General features: G+C 44.9%; 1 protein-coding gene across 15 annotated transcripts in view; it reads right to left on the bottom strand.

Annotated features, from left to right (window-relative positions):
• Positions 1 to 2,088: 2,088 nt before the first annotated feature.
• The window catches only part of auts2a (activator of transcription and developmental regulator AUTS2 a), a 316,982-nt gene continuing 298,176 nt past the window's right edge, over positions 2,089 to 20,894 (bottom strand). For 8 of the 15 annotated variants that reach the window (XM_061702005.1, XM_061702003.1, XM_061702009.1 and 5 more), the window contains 13 exons: positions 14,492 to 15,068; positions 13,258 to 13,553; positions 11,805 to 12,043; positions 10,864 to 10,908; positions 9,710 to 9,805; positions 9,549 to 9,620; positions 9,043 to 9,072; positions 8,026 to 8,097; positions 6,732 to 6,873; positions 5,725 to 5,805; positions 5,570 to 5,653; positions 5,200 to 5,452; positions 2,089 to 4,563 (listed from right to left, as the gene is read on the bottom strand). In XM_061702005.1, the coding sequence (XP_061557989.1) occupies positions 3,357 to 4,563; positions 5,200 to 5,452; positions 5,570 to 5,653; positions 5,725 to 5,805; positions 6,732 to 6,873; positions 8,026 to 8,097; positions 9,043 to 9,072; positions 9,549 to 9,620; positions 9,710 to 9,805; positions 10,864 to 10,908; positions 11,805 to 12,043; positions 13,258 to 13,553; positions 14,492 to 15,068 (3,194 nt within the window). In that variant the 3' untranslated portion in view covers positions 2,089 to 3,356. The remainder of the gene's footprint in view (positions 4,564 to 5,199; positions 5,453 to 5,569; positions 5,654 to 5,724; positions 5,806 to 6,731; positions 6,874 to 8,025; positions 8,098 to 9,042; positions 9,073 to 9,548; positions 9,621 to 9,709; positions 9,806 to 10,863; positions 10,909 to 11,804; positions 12,044 to 13,257; positions 13,554 to 14,491; positions 15,069 to 20,894) is intronic. The other 7 variants (XM_061702007.1, XM_061702010.1, XM_061702011.1 and 4 more) reach the window with 6 other exon arrangements.

Here is a 20,894-nt window from a genome sequence, read left to right as displayed (position 1 = left end):
TGGGGTTGGAATAGAGTCACCCCAGCCCACCATTGTGGAAGTGTTTAAAAGTGTCTTTAAGACACAGCCGTCTTATGTTGATTGCAGTACAACGCGTCTCTGTAACGCAAGTGACAGTGTAAACCGGAATAACCGCATTCATTTTATTATTCTGATCATTATTGTTGTCCTATTGTAAGCTTGCATAATGATATTTTAGCAACATTTTAAAGGTCTCTCTCTCCCTCTCACACACATATATATATATATATATATATATATTTTTATATATATATATATATATAGATATAGATATATATATATACTTATACTTATATATATTTCGAATACCTTAAGTAGGTGTCTATAATAACCACCTTAAACTGGCATTGATATTAGTTTAAATGACACGTCTAATTTTGTAGGTGACTTTAGCTATTTGCAGGATTGAGAAACACTTCAAATGCGTCTTCAGCCATAAAATGTTCATTTGACGAGTAATTTGTAGTTTGTGTGTCGAATAATTGAATCCCTCCTCTGGCAGGCGTGAAGGGCACTCGAGGAGCAAAACTCCTCCGTTGTTTTTCCTCGTCTCCTAAATCCGACTGAAAATATCAGGGACTGTATGATAGTTACATTTGCATGATTCTTTTTCCGTTTCTTTGCTCAGTGAGTTGTTCGCTTTGTTGAGTTTAAAACCAGTTACAGTATTTTCCTCACCCAAATCCACTCCGTTACATTTGTGCACGTGTGCTAGAAAAGACGAGGGGCTCTTAATTGCCCTTAGTGTGAATGTGAGAGCGAATGGTTGTTTGTTTGCATGTGCCCTGCGATTGGCTGGCGACCAGTTCGGGGTGTACCCCTCCTCCAGACCGAAGATAGCCGGGATAGGCTCTGGCACGCCCGTGACCCTCGTGAGGAGAAGGGGAACCGAAAACGGATGGATGGATTGACACCATCAAACAGGTAATCACTTCAAGGTCATGGAAGGCAACCAATCAGAGGAAAGGCCAAATATGGACAAACCAGATATAAAACTGGGTCAAACAGAAGTCGCTGTCAGAGGGGCCTTTTCTGCACACTAGTATGACAAAACCAAGGTTTTTTTTTTTAATGAAATTGACATTTTTACACTAAGTCCATGTTAGAGAACCACTCTATGAGGACTAAATAGCCAACATATGGGACCTTTAACAACATGTTGATTTATGACCACGCAGCTTTACCTGTAGTTTTTCGCCAATAATCCATTGATAATCCAATCTTCCAACCCCGATGACGTATTCGGTATTCTAATACATTTGACTTCTCAAATATGATTGCATTTTTCCGCTTTCGGCCGTGTGTAGCATAAGGTGTCCAGTTTGATAGCTCGATAGCTGGGTAATGCAGATACTCACCTTGCTCAAGTACGCCTATTGCTAGTATTGTATATGCGACACGCTGTCACCCCCCAGTGGTCAAAAGTCGAAACTACTGCCTAGTGTTTTGATAGCACTTTTAAATGCAGCGCATACTGATGTTCAGTATGAGTGCAGTTTTAAATATCAACCAGAAAAGCATAATAAGGTTTCTCGGGATAATAATGGAAGAATCAATGCAGATTATTATTTTTTTTCCAACAATCACAATATGAGGATTGACCACGTGAAAGCTTTTAATGTGTGAGGTGCTGTTTTTGAACAGTCAATGCTTGTGATGTTTCCGTCGTGTTAACCGTCACCTCTATTGTCCTATTGCGGAACTACTCGAGTAATAAATGATTTTCTTTTTGAAATGATGTAGAAAAGAACATATTCTTTCCCATTTACAGGGTGTCCCTGAATACACCTCGCCCGTGGAAACATGAATGGCGGCACACTAAATCGGTTGCCAAATACAAATTATTAAGGTTACAGTATAAGAAATTATTCTTCTCATCAACGTTCATCGGGCAGAAATGAAATGATGAATGAAATAAGTTCAGTTCACGTTCACCCAAAATATGAACTAGTTGACCAACTTCCATTCGTTCAGGTACAACACCGATTATGGAAAGAATATTTTTTTATATAATATTTTTTTTTTATATAATATTTTTGAAGAAATACTCGACTAACATTCCAAAGACACATTCAGTACACATTTTTTAATAACATGGCACAATTTACATAACACGTTTAAATGAGGAGCATGCTGAAGATTCAGTCGCTTAATGTTTTTGACAATTTTGTACATGATCTACAAAGACTTTTTTTCCCCACCTGTACATGTTAACAGCAAAAAAAACAAAAAAATAATAATAATCTCATTTAACAATCTTTTGCAATACGTAGCTACTAACTTATGTCGAAGTAAAATAACACTGCACGAAATGTTCACCGAATTTGAAGCGCACAACTAAACCTTCGGTGGACTACTAAAATAGATCTCTGCTTGTTACAAATAAAATGTCCATAGTTGGCTTTTTTGTCTTTTGATTTTGTAGGTACCACAAGTCATGAAAGCACTTTGAATACAACGGAATCTACTTCCAAAACATGTACTTTACACGCCTTCTATGGAGCAAATTTTGCCGCCTTTGTGTTTACAATGATGCATTCTCCCCACAACGAAAGCGAAGGCAGTCGAGCGGATTAAAGGTGGTCTTCACATTTGCACTGCCGCTTCTTCCATACAGAAAGTTCGTCGACTGCAAATATTGTCTCTCGGCTTTGCCCCAAGTGATTCTCAAAACAAACATCAGTTGCGGCTAATTTAAAGCGTGTTGTCTGTCTACGTTGAGCTTGACGTTTGTGAAGTTGTGGAGAGAATACAGCGTTTTTGTTCTCTATTGTTGAAGAGTAGTGGTGACGGAGGGAGGCCAGACTTGTTGCATAGTAGAACACGGGTCTCTGGTACAACGCTTATCAGCGGCGCCAATTAGAAAGAGAAAAAAAATAAATAATAATTAAAAAAAAAAAATAATGGAGCAAAAAGCACATTCTGATTCACTGCCTAAATACTTTTTTTTAATTTTTTTTATGTACATTTGTCCAAAGTAAAGCTTTCAAATCCCCCTTTGCATATTTGTACCATGATCCATACAAAGCGAGCGCAGTGACTGTACATATTTATCTACACACTTTGCTGTCTGTCAGTGCTGAAGTACCTGTACATTCCAAACTCTCACTCCCTTTGAACATACAATAAAAGAACTGGACACACACGCACAAGCTGGAGCAACACTGGGATAAAAGGTCTGAAAATTCCGACGTTTGTTTCCGCGATGACTGACAAAATCGATCCGTTGCGTGGGCACGTGTCCGCCCACAAAAGTTATTCACAGCTATGTTACAGTCTTGCCTTGCCCAAAGCTAAGTGCTGGGTGGGAGTTTACTGTGAGCTCTCAGCTGCGCTCACCGTGCCTCAATGTCCTTGTGAGGAGGTCTGTCTCTGATATCGGTGGCCAGGGGAGCAGTCCGTCTGGGCGAGCCTGGCCTCGCGCCGAGCGTGGGGATGAGCGGGGGCGGGGCGCTAAGAGAGGCGGTGGGCGGAGTTTTATTCAGAATGCTGTTCTGATGGGCGGCGGCTGCCGAGGGGCTGACCCTGGAGTAGTGCATGCCCGGCAGTCCCGGGGCCATGAGGCCCTGGGCGTGGTGGGGTAGATGTCCGTCGAGGGCCGGGTGGTGCATGGCGGGGTGAATGCGCCCGTGCTCATAGTCCTCTCTGAGGAGGCGCTCGCGTTCCTCCAAGTGAGCGCGCTCGTGCTCCCTCCTCTGCTCCAAGACGAGAGGATGCACGTGGTCACGATGGAAGTCGTGAGGCTCACGCTCCCTGTACGAACGCTCAGTCTCGTAAAGGCGCGGTGCCGCCAGCCGGTGAAGAGGATCGTTCCTGAGCAACAGCTCCCGAGCCAGAGGGTCCCGTCTGTGAATGTCCAATCCCCTGTAAGGGTCCCTCATAGGGTCCCAATGGAAGGCAGGGTAGGGGAAGCGTTCAGCGCCAGGGATTGGGCTGATACCCATGAAGGGTGCCACCACTCGAGTTCTCTCAAGACCGCCGATGTTGTTGATTGGATGAACTCCTGTCATGCCCATGGGCATAGGCATTGAGGAGGGAGGGTGGAGGTTTGGCGTGGAGGACGCCAACGGGTGCTCGCTCGTTTTCTCGGCCACTCCATCTGGGTCTTCCTTTCGTTCTTCTTTCACTTTCACCTCACTGTTCTTCTTGTGCTCAAATGGCAGCTCTCCCTTCTTCTCCACAAGCTCCCTGCTCAGGCCACCATTGGGACGTTCGAGGCTGGTCTGTCTGATGTAGGGCGAGGCTGCGCCCCTGTTGGACGCTTTGTCCTCTGATGCTCTCCCCTCATGGATAGCGGGCGTGTCCTTATCGTTGTGCTGGTTGTCTTTGAGCTTGTGGTCGTCTGTGCTGCTATCTTTCCAAGATTCTTGGTGTTCCCTTTCTCTGTCTTTGGCCTTGTTCTCCTTGTCTCTCTGAGGGTCTCCAGAGGAAGGAGGCAGGTGGTTCCTGTGGTGCTCTGGAGGACGACTGTGACCAAGAAGACCAACGGGGTTCACTGGGACCGGGGAGGCGTGGCTCGGGTGACGTTTCTCCACAGAGTCCCTAGAAAGAAAGAACACATCTCTCACTATTACGAGAACGTAGACGTGATGACCTCTCCCAAGCACCGACGCGAGCGCTGTTGTTTTGATCGTGGTCTCTTTCCTCGGCAGGGCACACACGTGATACTGATTATCGGGTTGGAATTGAGGATTTCTCCACCTTTCCAATTGAAACTCCAATTGGCAATTGGCTAGCTTCTTCTACTACGACTCCTACTATTTTCTGGCAGCCTGGGTGCATGGAAAAGAGTTTAAGCCAACAGTTAGCCTAGATTCTTCTATGATTTCTTCTTCTACTACTGCGACCACCTTCTTCTGTGTGTTTTCCGGCAGTCTAGGTGCTCTGTGGCAGTGGCTTGGCTTGACTTTGCTGGACAAGCTACAGCAGAAACATGCATTTATCATACTCCGAGATGGAAGAGTCCGTCGGTCCTCATGTCTTTGAATGTCCTGTCAATTCGATGATGCCGTCTAATACACAACCAACGGACCTAACAGCACTTACTCACTTTTGTTCGTTGTGGCTTCAGTATAAAAGCCATTCATTGCCATCTTATGTCTTGTTCTTGTCAGAGTGCATGATCCCAAAAATGTGGCGGTGGGACAAAACAAAAATCCAGACAAACACTAAATTCACCTGTCTTTGTCATCTTTACTGCTAATCGAGTCCCGTTTGTCGGAATCCCTGTCTCTCTCGTGTGAGCTGACCGAGGCGCTCCTCTCGGAGTCTCCAGGTTTCAGCCAAGGCGGGGGTGTGGGGAAGGAGGGCGGGGTGCGGTGCAGGCGGTTCCAGGGCTCTTGGTGGTTGCTGTTGGCACTGCCGCCGAAGTGCTGCTGCGAGTTGGGGCCATCTTTGTGGCCGAACATCGAGTTGGCCGCTGCCAGGGATTCAACGCACGGAAAAGCAGAGCAGGACACAAGTTAAATGCGTATCTCGACTGTTGCCCGGCTATGTTTCTTTTAAAATAAGCTTTTGGGAAATGCACATTCATGAGGCTAAAACTCACTTAGTGCTGGATTTCCCAGTCCACCGAACGCTGACGAACTGAGCGCTCCCAGGCCGCCGAAGGAGGGCGGTCTACTGAAAGGTTCTGAAAAGAGAGTAAACACTGTAGCTTGACTGCGACATCATTTGCACATTCTGTCATTTTACATGACCTACCTAAGTGAGGTGCTGGGGTGAGGAAATTTCCGGGGTGGTGGGCTGGATGGCCGAAGGGACTTGCTGATGGGTGTGTTGGACCTCAGGAGGGAAAGAGAGAAGTTTTAAAAAAAAAAAAAAATGTTTTTATTATATATATTCAAGACTTACCTCATTTTCTCCCAAAAATAATGTAGGAATCTTAGGGTGTGTTCACACTGGTATGAATACTTTGCGTTCATACTTCAAACAAAACACTTTTTTGGACTGGACAAATGTGCCTCTCTGTGAATGTGAAATTGTCCAGGTAATCAGTTTGTTCACAAGTGTCGCTAATATATAAATAATATGTGATTGTAATACCCAAGGCAGTGCTATACACGGTGTGCACCCACGACTTTTTGTAATGTTCTCTGAGGGAAGGCTCACTGAGCCATACTTTGAAAAGCAACCATAACGATCCAAAACGGCACTTTACAAAACGCCAAAGGTGGTTTGTTTCGAGACAGCGTGCCCACCTACAGTTTTGCCAGTTGGCGACGCCGACGGGAAAAATGTTTGAAATTGTTGGCATCCTTTGAGAAAGAAGCTTCAAGTCTCTCCTGTTGTGTGATTATGTAAACCAGATGTCTTCAGCTTTACTTCGCTTTTCAGTGTGTCACGATTCCAGCAAAAAAAAAAAAAAAAAAAAAAAAAATCAACACCATGCCGCACTTGCTTCTATAGCTAAGGCTAACGAGTATTACTGTTTTATGACTTAATTATTCCCCCCCCCCCCCCCCCCCCAAATAATGTCATGTAACATTTAACATTCGGATGAAAATCAGATGGTGGTTCCACTCATCAAATTGTACGTCTTGTCAAACTGTTTTTTTTCCTTCAGGGAAACCAACTGAATCTTAAAGCATGTGACCGTTTTCAGTGTTTTATTTTTTTTTGTTTTTTTCCCCCTTTATTTTATCTTTTGAAAATAAAGTTCAAGATCTTGCCGATACTCGATGTCCACTTGACGCTAACTAATACCTCACCTGCAGCAGAGAAGAGTGTGGCAGGCCGCGCCAGGTCCCCGGGGTGGTGGATGGCACCGAAGAGGCTCGGGCCCGGAGGTCGACTCAGGAACTCGGGCTTAAGGCCAAAATCTAACTTGTGAGGGTCGACCTGCATCTGCTGCTGGAAGACACCAAAGCCAAAACGGAAGAACACATGTAAAACCCCTTAATGTAGAATAGAAATGATTTTATAAACAATCAGTGAGACGCACTATTTTTTTTAACTTCTAAGAGCTATATATCAAAAAAATCTGAAAATAAAATCATGAAATCATGACAGAGGGTGGATATTTCATACTGGAACTCAAGCAGCTCGGGTTCTGTTCTTCGCTCGGCTTCCTCCTTCCTCGATTCCCGAATGAAAGGCACACTTTACTTTCATCGGAAAAGAGGACCATGGACCACTGGCCGAAAATCCAGTCCTTCTTCTCCTTAGCCAAGTTGAGACGCTTCCTACGTCGTCTCAGGCTCAGAAGCGGCTTGACCCGGGGAACCCGACAGTTGTAGCCCATCTCCCGGATGCGCCCGAATGTGGTGGTTTTTGAAGCTGTGACCTCCGCCTCATTCCACTCTGATAATCCGCTGAAGGCCACGGTCATCTCTTTTGCTGGTGCATCTTCTCCTGCCACATTTTGGCCTCCCACGAGACTTTCCATTGCTATGCTTGGACGCAAGCCCTCTGTGAACAGCCCGCCTCCTTAGTTATGAACGTTTGTGGCTTACCCATCCTATGGAGGGTATCGATGATGGTCTTCTGGCCAGTTTTCAAGTCTGCAGTCTTCCCCATATTGAACCCAACTGACACAATTGAACCAAACTGAAGCGATATAATGACACCTGGGGAAAGCTGTGCAGGTGCTTTTGAGTTTTGTAGATGATTATAGTGTGACACTAAGTTTAAAACATTTATTGCCTGCAAAATTTGGGCTGATTTCTTCACAGTATTCTAATTTTGTAAATTCCTGATTTCTTGGGTTTTAAGAGCCGAAAGCCCAAATTATGTAAAAATACACAAATACATTTGTGTAAATTGTGGGCCCTGAACCTATCACGCATGAAAGTTTAACTTTGTGAATGGAATTATGGAACTAAATCAACTTTTCCATGATATTCATTTTTTTGGACAACATTTACTGTACATGTGTAGCGTTGAAACGCTCATGGTTTTATCTATGCAATAAGTCAATATCTAAAAACCAGCGTATAGAAGACTGTAAATGTCTCCACTGGATTCAGCACAATTGGGAAAAGAAAAAGTCCAATGAATCCTCACCTTGACTTTTTGTTGATGGTGGTATATCTGCCAGGCAGTATGGACGTGCATGGCACACCACTTTCCCGGCTTCTAAAGGCATCAGACAGAAACATACAAAGGTCTTACACTGAAAGATGCGTCTTAATGCATTATAATATGTCATTATAAAAATGTGTCCACAGACGGTTGCAGTGCATAGTTTTTGTCCTGAATATCTTCGAAATATTAGCTGCAGAAAACTATACTGTAACCTTAAACCAGCAACTAAAGCCGTGTTTTCGGGCCTAAAGGTACTGCTTGGTTTCGAGTTATTATGCACCAACGATGTGACTTTGGTTTCTACACCACAGACAGTAGACAGTTGCTGACAAATATTTGTTATGCGGGGAAATATGCTCCCTTTTAGTTTTATCCAATAGTGAAAAACCCCTAAAACATATTCAAATAAACAGTGATAACTTGCTTTACTTTTCCATCCATCCATTTTCCACACCGCTTCTCCTCTCGCGGGCCGCGGGCGTGCTGGAGCCTATCCCAGCCGACTTTGGGCATGGAGGCGGGGTACACGCTGAACTGGTCGCCAGCCAATCGCAGGGCACATATCGACAACCAACCATTCGCACTCACGTTCACACCTATGGGCAATTTTGAGTCGTCAATTCACCTACCGTGCATGTTTTCGGGATGTGGGAAGGAACCGGAGTACCCGGAGAAAACCCACGCAGGCACGGGGAGACCATGCAAACTCCACACAGGCAAGGCTGGATTTGAACTCCGGTCCTCAGAACTGTGAGGCAGATGTGCTAACCAGTTCTCCACCGAGCTGCCCCTTCAGTACGTTTACTTTAAGTAAAACTAGCAAGCGTGACCACAGTGCAATTTAGTTGCACCTGTAATCGCCTCAAAATGATCAACCGTTCGTTTTTGGAGCTGGAGTGTTGCACGCGCTGACCTGAATGCTCTGGGATAAAATAATTCCATATATTTTTAATGACACAATCCACTCAAAAGCAAGATGAAGCACTTATTACTCACCCTGAGAATGGGCCGAAACGGATCCGCTAGCTACATGGAGGAGGCAGAAGAGGGGTAAACAGGTGGAGAGAGTTTACTTGGAATCAATACCTTGCACAGAAACTAATGAAACAACACAATGGCCCTGTCAAATGAACGAAATACACAACCAGTGGAATTTAGTAGCTGGACGTCAGTGCTGTCAATGTCTACACGCACACACACACACACACACACACTGTATTCAATGATAATATGTGCCGCGTTATGCAACGTGCAATCACCGGCCACAACATTACGTACACCAGCACCACGCAAGATTGAATAAAATGAAGTCGAGAGGCGAGGTTCAAACCTTCCTGACAAAAACTGAAGATAATTCATTATCCATCCATCCACGGCTCAAGGAGGGGATAATGAATGAATGAATGAATGAATACGGCAGATCTTACTATTGTTCAATGTGCAGGTGTGCCTAAATCAATGTGTGCTGAGTTTTTGGCAGGAAAAGGTCATATTTTCCTCACCCTTGGATCCTTCTGTAAGAATGTATGAGGGACAGCGCCAGGTCTTGTGGACACATCGAGAGGATTAGAGGTCTAGAGTAGACAAGACAAAGATTTCAAAAGAAAATCAAAGATCAGATCTTATTTGACATTTGTGAGGAGGAGGAGGAGGAGGGCGTTACCTTGGGCTGAAATGCACCCTGGAGCGAGCTGAAGGGCCCAGTTGGGGGGATGACAGGGGGGAGGCCCGACATCGCCGGTGGGTACGAGTGAAAGAGCTGAAGATGAAAAGATTGAGAGGAGGCGTCACTTAGCAGCGTGCAAGAGATCGGGCAAACGTCAACCTCCGCAGTAAATCGGCGTCTTTATTTATTTATTTTAAGAAAAAGCACAAGACATGAAAGCTGAAGCCTTCGTCCCCCCGCCCTTAAGATTTCGCTAACTCCAGCTTCTTTGATATCAAATCTGGCTGTCGAATGATGCGACGTGCGCAACGCTGATGTCAGCCAAGCAAACAAATGTTCGAGGCGCTCATAAACTATCCTGCAGAGAAGCACGTGTGATCGTCTGCTCGTTAGAAATGTTACTGCCAATCATAGAAAAAGTGGAGAAGCTGTTTTGAATTTAAAAGCTTGCTTCGCTTTTCTCGATGGTGGCGCAACATGTTATTTTTTGTGGTCCCAAATAAAGCTTGATTTACGACGACTGATGCGTCATTCGCAGAATAAGTGTTACAAACGAACGGCTGTGGCTTCCTCATTTTTAATATTCATTCAAGCTACAATCAAATGAGAAAATTCAAATTCAATCCAAAATTCTCCCTTTCCAAAAATAGAACTTCTCACTTTTGATTGGGACGGTCGCAAAATATTACAAATTTCCTCCGTGTGATGCAGTGTGCTTCTACCACTATAATAATAAACATACATATTTGGAAAAAACAAAAGCTGAAGCTTTGAAAGAAAAACATCCAACCTATGAGAAGCAAGCAAACTACTCAATCATATGTAAAAGAGCATCTTATGTTAACAAAAAGATATATCTCGAAGAATTTTCTTTTTTTTTTTACACAGTTTTTACAGTGATATTGGAGACTTAATATTCATTTTGGACTTAGAGTGTGATGATGATCCTGGTTGTCCTGTGTGTATCTCTCTAACTTGCATGGAACAAGTACATTTTTTGTGCTAAACGCTTGTGAAATGCTTCTAATATCCATTAGGACGCAGGTGGGGGTGATGATTGCATGACACATTACACACACGCATGCCCAAAGTTACAGCACCCGCTCATCGGGGCTTGAATGACAGAACTGCACACAGGAGGGAAAACTCACACTGTGTCTGTAGAAGGGGTCAACTTTAGTTGGGTATTTGTCAAACTGTAGGAGAAAAAGAAACACAGCTAAGTGCCACATTTAAAGACAAGAAAATTCTTCTATTTGCTATTTCAGTACAAAACGGAGATGCAACTGTTGAAAAACTGTGAACACGCTCATGAATTGACCTTTTTTTTTTTTTTTTTTTCCTCCCCCCCCCCCCATCCTCCCCTTTGGTGATTATGTGAAGACCTTGTAAAACAGCCTCTCCTTTGCTCTCTTTTTTAGTGGTAGAGCTTCGGGGTGAACATTTCCCCAGTCAAGACTAAACACCGCAGCTATTAAGAGGGCTTTTTATGGCCTCATTAGCTGTCAAAGGCCGAGCCTTGCTGCCTTGGAGGTATCATCGGAGCCGAGCGAACCTCTTTAGGCCAGGCAGTAATGAGTGTCCGTGGATGTGTGTTTTAAAGCTTGAGGTCTAGCCACTCAGCAACTGTGTGGATCTTAATGTAAGGCTTATGTCAGTGATGAAAAGACCCTAACGGCGCCAAGCGATGTCATCACATTCAGAATGGGTTTCGTGTATTATGTTCTAAAAGTTGGCTGTGGGTATGCTTTAAGCGGGTTATTGCCAACTGGGAAAATACTGTAAGAGCATTGAAACGTGGGAAGAGTGGGCCAGAAAGAACACAAGAATGGCTTTCTGGGTGAAACAAAGCATCCCTGTGGCGTGGGCAGACACATGGTCATCATTGACAGACGCCACAAACCCACAAGTATGTACAACGTGCCGCTTAAACACGCGCCAGTTTGTGTAAAATCTTCCCGATCACAGCCGCAGAGGGAAAACTCTTTCATCGCCATGCCCACCCAGCCACTCTCCAACATGTGTGAAACACATTACTCTATCCCCATTCAGCTTTCCAAACCCAACACGGTCGTGCTCTACTTATCCTCACATTTCTGGCAGGGGTACGCACCATGGACGGTGCTGGGGTGGGCATAATGGCGTGGGGGAATGGCGTGAAGGTGTGCTGGTGCGTGTGCTGGTGGGTGTGTTGGTGCTGGTGCTGGTGCTGATGCTGGTGCTGGTGGAACTCGGTGCGCAGGTAGGGCGGGGGGCCCAGCGAGGCGCCGCGGTCGGCGCTCTGGGAGGCCAAGAAACGGGTGTTGAGCTCCTGACGCAGAAGGTCTTGCTCTGTAGAAGACATAACCAAAGCTGTAATACAGTATGTACTGTATGTTTTGAAACAATTAGCAATAGGATAGGAAGGCAGGCAAATGTACCACTACACCATCAGTGATGGTTCACCAATCAACTCCACGAATCGACAGAATTATGCCTTTCCCTAATTTGTAGGGCCCGACTGATATGGATTTTTTTTTTTGCGGCCAGTGCCGATTCCGATGTTGGGCAAAAATACAAGTCTGATAATGGATTCCTTGTTTGAAAAAAATAAGTAAATAAATAAACAATTAATATCACTTTTTTTTGGGGGGGTCCCGTAACTACATTTCTTTGTGTGTGGTGGTAACATATGCGAGATTATACATCTAAACAAATCCAAAGAAAACTCCATCAACTCGGTTTCGCATGGTACAGGAGGAACTCTTCGATAACGAGATTTAAGAGGAATAATTTGATCAACATAGCAAAGTATTTATTTGAATTGCATTACATGACACTACAAAAATGTCTTGAAGATGAAGAAGGCAATTTAAAAAAAAAAAAAAAAATAGAGACCCACAGTTTGAATGTCTGCCAGTTGGAACTTTGAAATACAGAGACTTGATACCCTTAAAGTCCCCTCAGAGAGATCGACTTTGCTTTTACCCCCTGTGGGCAAAATAAATACTCAAAAATAATCACAGATGTTTATTTAAAAGTCAACAAAATCAAACTTGACAGATTCGACCCTTCGTATGCCACTGTGGCTTGCTCGAAGTATTTTTATTTCAAGCCTTATTGGACTGGGAGAAGAGGTGGAATTCTCTCTCTCTCTTTTGAACAAAATGCAGCTTGTGCCATTTACTTTTGACCAAAATGTTGTTTTTTTTTGACAAAGTGAAAGGCCTTGAAACGTTGATGAAAGCGCACTTTACCCCTCCTTGTGCACTGACCCTGACATTTAGCTCACCGGCGCTGCATGTAAAATGTGCACGGGGGCAGTGATTGCCTTTGTAACGTGGCCCGGCTCCCCTGGAGTGGAAGGCCATTCAATTAAAGCACGAGCGAGAGTGTGACGCAGTGTGAATTTGAACTCTCCGCACAATATAAACACACACAGTATGTGAGAAGTATATCAATAGCTTGTTTTGTATGTGTGTGTGTGTGTGTGTGTGTGTATATATATATATATATATATATATATATATATATATATTTTTTTAAAAAAAAATTTTTTTTTTTACCCGAGTAGGCACTCCCAGCAGCAGGATGTCCCGGTACGGGCAGGGCGCTAGACGTCAGCGGTGGCGGTGGAGGCAAAGCCGCTGGAGGAGCGAACATATTGGGGTGATGAGGGTGCGGTGAGGACTGCAATGCAGGGGGGAAGCTGTGGGGGGTGCTGTGGGTAGCCGCCAGAGGCAAGGGGAACGTTGATGCGGTGGCGCCTGGCACGGGAGGAGGTGGGTGGTGGGGGAGGTGCGGGGAAGGAGCAGGAGGCCCTTGGGGCTTGCTCCCAGGGGTGCTACTCCTGCTGCTGCTGCTGCAATAATAATAATAATACAAACAGAAAATACAAAATAAAAGGGGCGGAGAAACGAGAAATGTTAAGCAGTCAAACGTAAGTAGAACACTTGTTCATCTCCATCTTCACACCATAACTGTCCTACATTTGCAAATGTATCCCCTCACACAATCCTTTCCCGACATGATTGCATGCAAATACATTTTTTCCAATGGCAAGTGTAACTAAATGAGCATCTGTCCCGGTAGTGAACATGTGCACTGGAAATAGGATGCGAGGTCGTGTTTTCTCCTGTAAGCAAACGTTGCGTGTGGGTGTTCCCCGGAGGCAGTCACGCAGCCTCCGTCTCCCAACGCCTCGTGCGCTAAGCCCTAAGAGCTCATTTGCGATGCTGGCGCTCGGTTGCAGGTGCTGGCTGCCATTCTTGCCGGCAGGTACCCATGAGGCCCTCGGTGCGTTGGCAGACCGGCGGGGCTGGCACATTGCAGAGCCATGGTCTGACATCCTGGGTGGGACTGAGTGGCTTCGAAAGGAGCGTTTCCAAAGTCTTAAACTGAGCAGCTCTCATTTGTTACATGTACAAACGTCAACACCGCGATTACAGCCTCGGTCAAAATCTTTATCATATCATATATCATAAATTCTCTATTCTAGAATGACTATTATATTGTGAGCAATAGAAAAAGAACTTAACAATTTAACAAATGAACTGAATCAAACTGTTACACTGTGGAGACATATTCACTCGCACACAACTTCAGTTTCAATGTGGCCCTTTTCTTCAGCTGTTTGAGAAGATTCTCGCCTTCAAGTTCCCTCCCATGGCGACATAATAATGGGGCATTATGTGCAATTTTAGCTGAAGCGAATGTGCATTTTTTTGTTGTACAACAGTGGATCTAAGAGCTTTTAAACCAAACAAATATGTTGACGAAGTGAATATAGGTTAGTTTTACCTGTGGCCGTTGACGTTGAGGACGTTGTAGGCGGAAAGGGTCCGGGGGTGGCAGCGTGAGGGGGGGCGGTGAGGGCCTGCCTGGCTGGGGTGCTGCTGTTGAGCGTGGGTGGTCAGAGGTGCGGGCGACGGTGGGTGCGGATGAATCCCGGGTGGATTTAGAGACCGGGGTTGGCACAGCAGTTCTGGGCGGGGCTGGGGCCGGGGAGGGGGGGTCGGCGGGTGCTTTCGGCCCTGGGCGAGAGGCACGGCTGCGGGAGTCTGAGGCCTGGGCGGAGCCTCTGAAAGTGGGAGTGGACGATCGGAGGCCGGAGCCTGAGCAGAGCCGACCGCCTGGGACTTCCGTGAGGATGGGGACTTCGGGAGGAAAGGTCGGGGCTGTGGCTGAGGCGGGGACAGGGGCGGGGACTGGGGGGGCAGAGGACGACTAGGGGTGCTTGCTGAAGGAGGTTGGGGGTCCCTGCAGCTCTCCTGGCTTCTCTCTTGACTGCGCTCTAGGCCTGACACCTTGAGGAGGCCTGGGCCGTGAGGCACCTGGCTGCCATTGGTGGAGAGCGCATTGATGCCAAAATCTGGAACTGCGTAAAAAGAAGAAAGGAAAACAATTCAATGGCGGCCCTTTAAGAAAGAACAGAATTGATATTTTAATATGTTTTTTATGTTAAAACTGCCTGTGTATCTAATTATTATTATTTTTCTTCACCGATAACGGTATCAGTTTATGCTACTGTACGTGTGTACAGTACTTGGTACTCATCAAAATGCTCCAGTACTATCCAGCTTAGGGGTTGGTAAAAAAATATCGACAAATCGATGGATCGCAATACCCCCAATTCAACATCGATTGAAAGTCGATTCACCTCCTGGCCAGTTGGGGGCGCTTCGCGTGCGATTTGCATCGTATAGAGGGGAAGCCTCATTTGACCACACACATTGATCTATGAAAAAGTGTGTGTGGGCGTGGGAGCGCAGCGCATCATATTTGTTCGTCTCTTTTAAGTTAGCAGGCTACATCCCGAGCCGGGGTAAAATTACGATTCTGAACCGTGATTTTAAACGCCTCGATGGGACATTGCTAAAAGTGTGGCCCACGACATCGTGTGGGAGGTCACAGAGAATAACAGCGAGTACAGGGTGTTTGTCTGTGGGGGGGGGGGGGGGGGATATCCTCCAGCAGAAGGCTTCGTCACACATCAGCAGTCAGATTTGTTGCTTCAGAGGCTCAAGGGAGATGACAGCGCATGCACAAGCAGTAATTAGCGCTCTGTGGGCCTCAGGGAGTGCCAGTGGCAGGACTAGTTCCTCCCACTTTGCCCAACCTGTTAAGTCTTTAGCTGACAAAGAGGTGCAGTAGTAACCCAGTTGTTGTGAGCTGAGGGTGCAAGCCTATCACAACGGGCCTCCTCCCCGACACGCTACTCCTTCCATTCCCCACCGGGAACAGGATGCGCCAAAGCAACGCCTCCATCATCTCTTTCGCTTAGCATCGAAATGCAAAGTGTTTAGCTGCCCCAGGCGCATCCGTCGTTCTCATTTTGTGGAGGCACAATCATGACTCCTTTCAAAGATGCAATTTGTTCACAAATTAAAACAGTTCCCATGTGTATTCGTAGAATGTTTGACAGTCTTCAGTCCAGGATAAAAAGTGTCAGCACATCGAACCACATTTTAACAGCCCGGTTGAAATCAAACTGTTTTTTTTCCCAGACTCGTGCAAATGAGCCACTGCTCACCCCTGCGCCCCCACCTGAGGGAGGGGCGTGACAACTTTCAGCTCTGTGTTACCATGACAACCAGGCACAAAGCCGTTTGGAGCCCCGAATCTAACCCAAGGACACACTGCAACCTTCCCATAAATGATGATTTTTTTTTTTTTTCTTCCCCATAAGGAGCCCTGTTTATGGCTTTGAATCTTGTGCCGTGTGCGAGAGATTACTGGGACATCTGTCACAAGACAAAAGACACACTGTGACAGCTTGAAGTGGTTTTGTCGCTCATTTTTTTTCCCTCCCCACTTCAAAATGGAAAAGGGCATCTCAAGCTGTTTTTGTGGCCATCTGTACTCAAAGCACACCCCCGTTGGCGCCTCATTTGCATTGGCAAATGCAGTTTCTCCTGCATCTATATCAATCGATTCCATTGAAAAATGCAATACCCGGTCAAAACAAGACGTCGCCGGAAAACAACTTGAAACAGGGGGAAATCCCCAATTTCCAAATCTCCTGCTTGCACTTTCAAACCCTTTGAGGTCCATGTTTGTTTTTTTGTTTTTTTTGGGGAGAATGTGCTAACACACTAATTTAAAGAAGGTGTCTATTCTGTCCGTAATGAAGACTCCAGGGCTAGGGAAGAACAAGAGAAGTGTGCAGCAGTTTCCCCTCCCACAAGGGTTCATTTGTTGGTCTTCTTTATCCCTGGAAACAAATAAGCTCAATTCCCACTTGGCTCGCAGGTGTTTCTCAACATTTCAGTGGTATTGCATTTTCAACTAGTGCACAGTTGGTGGTGGAGCGTTAGACAGAAGAATGAGGCCTTTGCAGGACTTTGGGGAGGCAGAAGCTGAAGTTGGTTAAAAGAGCCTTTGTGAGGGGTTTGTATGGTAGGCGCGTCAGACTGTCAAAAGACCAAGCGAGCTGGTAAAGATAGTTAACTCAATAGCCAATTGTGAGCCACATCAAGCTGATGAAATTGCATCAAGCCTCGTTTCCACCAAGCAGTACAGTTCAGTTCATTTTGCTAAAGTACCAAAATCTTTAGTCGGCTTATTTCTCTACTTCCGCAATTGGCGAGAACCGCGCGAGGCGCACAAACAAGAGTTCTGTAAAGTGGGACCGTTTGCATCTGATATTTGGAGTTAATAAGCCATCGAATGTGTGCGATGTGGCCAGTGACAAACGGGGTCAGCAGATATGTAATCATTTGAAACAATCTTAAGGGGTGTAATCGAAAGGGTGGCAGAAGCGAAACATAATTCTTATGGAACGGTAAATTATTGATGCAGAACGTGAGAGGGGGAAACCCAGCTTATCGTATTTCATTGCCCTCACTTGATATAGCTGAGCCTGTATAAATGATTGACAAATAAGCGATCGTGTTTTAAAGGGAAGCGACGAGAAGGACAGCAGCTGTCCTTTTGAAAAATACATTGGCAACTTGAGCCAAAACCGCTTCGCTAATGTCTGTCTTTCATGCGACGGTGGCTGGACATGACAACTGACACTCTGCCTTGCAGACATCTTGACAAATTGATGATCCGTGCGACATCATAAGCCTCAGTCCTTTGCTTTCGCAGCTTCTCGTCCATTTCTACCTCTAACTAGTTCCCCGCAGGTTTTCCCACTCATACACTCTTTTATCATGTTTGCACCCAAAGAGGGTGGGAGGACTAAACTGGCCTATGAAATCTTAGAAGTCCTAAAATGAATTTGTTGTGCTGTTGATGCACTTACCACATTTGACCTGCAGAAAATTTTGCGGCATTTGTTATACCCCGCGGAAATAAGGGAAACCTCAAATCTCCAGCGCCATCGTACAAATCCCAATTTGTAATTTAGAATTGTGAAACACAATAAACAGTAATATATTTGAAGTTACACATGATCTAAGTAATAGAATTTTGTAAGGTCTTTATCTTAGAACGTAATGGTGCAAACTGTGTTTTATTTAATGCTTTATTCGTGAAGCACTATGTAAGCATAGTCAGGCAATTCTTTAGCCGAGAATACAAACTTAGATCGATTAACAGTACTTTACCTATTTAAAGCTCTATAAATTAGTAAGGGTACGGACGACTGCAAATAATGCAAATTGAAATGCTGAGACGTTCTGTCATGATACCGCCTTTGTCACTGCAATGTTTTACCATTTGCAACAGGAAACAGTCAACTATAACACACTACTTACTGGTGTATTAACCATTACAGCAACATATAAAATATATACATAAAATATATAGATCATGGGTCAACTGGCAGTTGTATTTACAGTTGAAATAGCTGACTGGCCGCATGTTTGAACGTGATTAGAAAAAAAATAAAGATAAAAAGGTACTGACGGCATACCGTATGGATCAAATATACAGCGGGCTACTTTTGCCACAGGATTCCTGTGTTGAATGCTTGTAAATTTGACAATATAATTCCCTGCTTTGACTGACAGCCGAGAGGCAGTAGAGTCGGTGTGGACGGGAATCCCAAAATATACAAAACAGGGCAAACTCCGCCTGCAACGGACAATCAAAACTGCTGAAAAGATTGTCGGTACCCTCCTAGCCGCCCTTGACGACTTGCACGCTGCCAGAAGCGTGCAAAATCCTCTGGGCTCCTCCAGCTCATTCCCTCAGGTTGGCGCTACCGAACAACGCAAACTAAAACAGGCAGACATTCCAACAGCTTCTTCCCTCTTGCCATTCACTTCTTAAACCGCTCACCTACAATTCCATTGTCACATGCTGCCAATTCTGTCTTGAGGTTGTAGTCACATCTGTGTCGGACCCAACACTGGCCACTCATGTGCCTGAGTAGAATCTGCAACATTTGCACAATCGACATTGTCCCAGATGATCACACTACTAGTCACTGCTAGTTAAACTGCATCAATTTCTTGAAGTCTCTGCGCCCTTTGCACAATTGTCATTGCACCCGACTATTGTTCTGGTGGTCATTTCAAGCTGCTCTAATTGCTAGAGGACTCTGCATCTTTTTGCACAATTGTCAAGAAACATAATATATTCTCCAGCTTCTTCTTTGATTGCATCTCAGCATGAAAATGAAACAATGAGCAGAGGGACCAAGACAGTTTGGTCAAGTTAAAGTTATTAGCCCTTGCACTGTGAAAAATGATTCACGGCCATGACCGAAGATTCCACCCTGCGTGTCTCAGTACATTTGAACTACAATCTATTTCTTTACTCTCACAGGGCTAATGGATTTTGACAGGAAAAAAAAGTGAATAAATTCCAAGTCCCCTGTTATGCAGAATGTTTTTAAAAACGTCTGGAAACCATTTAGTTGGCAAACTACTTCCATATTGTGTTTGACACCATAATGTGGTTCAATTGCAAGCCCTGACAGTAGTTTAGACAGCAGCATATGTTCTCCGGGGTCTCTTTGCTGAGGGATTGATTGGCCTTTGTTTATTAGTTCTTAATGAACCCTGAAATTGCATTAATGGCAGGACCAAAACTCTTTCCCACACAGATGAGAACGAGTACGAGCAGGTGCTAATTTCTGTCAGATCCTGATATCGCTCGTGTTCTTGCAGGGACGTGATTATGAAGGTCAGCCAATTTGCGTTAGTGTGCTTGCTGTGTGTATTCACAGAAGTTTGCCCATTGTTGGACTGTTTTCAACAGAAAATAATCAGAGTTTGTTTATGCCCAGTGAATAAAAGTGAGAGTTAGGCACGCTTATGTTGGCACAGGATTCTGCGCCGCAGATTGTCCAGTGGCTGCTGCGCTTCCAAGTTGACTGTTTTCATTACCCTGGCTTTATTTAATAATTGATTCAGAATCTCTCACATCTACATCATGATGCACGTGACGCAAGAATCACTTATTTCTTTGTCCTCACCTGTAAAAACTGAAATTACATCAGTGTAAAACGCTTTACTAGCAAAGTCTAGCAGTGCATTACTTACATATGTCACACTGACAAATGATATTCAAATGACAGTTTTCCTTGATGACAAGCAGCCGGTCCTTTATTGCCATTTCTTTCTACAAAGTGGAGTTGACAACGACTGGCCAGCCATGCATATAACAGCATTTATGCAGGTCTGCGGAAACAAGTTGACAATGTTTCAGAAAGGCAAAAAAATTAATAAAATCAAAATGACTAGTTTGGTGTGTAAACGTCCCCTTAAAAAAGGCTTTGAATTAGAACCATTGCATGAATGCTCAACGTGTTTGAGTCGATACATTCACAGAGATGAGCCTGCCAGCTGAGCGGAATACCCAGGAGTTCATATTAGTGGCTGACAGCTGAGCTCGGCTCCCATGTTGCTGTGAATGGAAGTTGTTCTGAGACCCCTGATGTTAGAATACTCCTCTCTACTGCCCGAAGTGGGGGAGGGTCCATGTCGCCGCAAATCCGCACGTCCACTGAAGCATTCATTTCCTTAAATGTAGACTCACTGCATGGCTTTTAAGAGCCTTTACATGTCAAATGTGGAAGCGATTCATTACTATGTCGCCTGCCATGCTAAAAAGTACAACTGTTTACGTACATTTGCAATGCTGTGGCTAAACGATACACTCATGCTCGGTGATATCAGCTCCAAGAGAAGCTGAGATCCTGTGTCAGTAACATTATCTGCAGAAGCTTTCTCCCTGATCTCATAGCCAAAGCCTCTCGGGGAATCTCCAGACTATTAGCCCCTTATCCCCCTTTCCTTATCTCAGAAGC

This window comes from Phycodurus eques, chromosome 17 (assembly GCF_024500275.1).
Source record: "Phycodurus eques isolate BA_2022a chromosome 17, UOR_Pequ_1.1, whole genome shotgun sequence".
Lineage (NCBI taxonomy): Eukaryota > Metazoa > Chordata > Actinopteri > Syngnathiformes > Syngnathidae > Phycodurus > Phycodurus eques.
The sequence above is the reverse complement of the archived record's forward strand: the minus strand, read 5'-3'. Positions and strand labels throughout refer to the sequence as shown.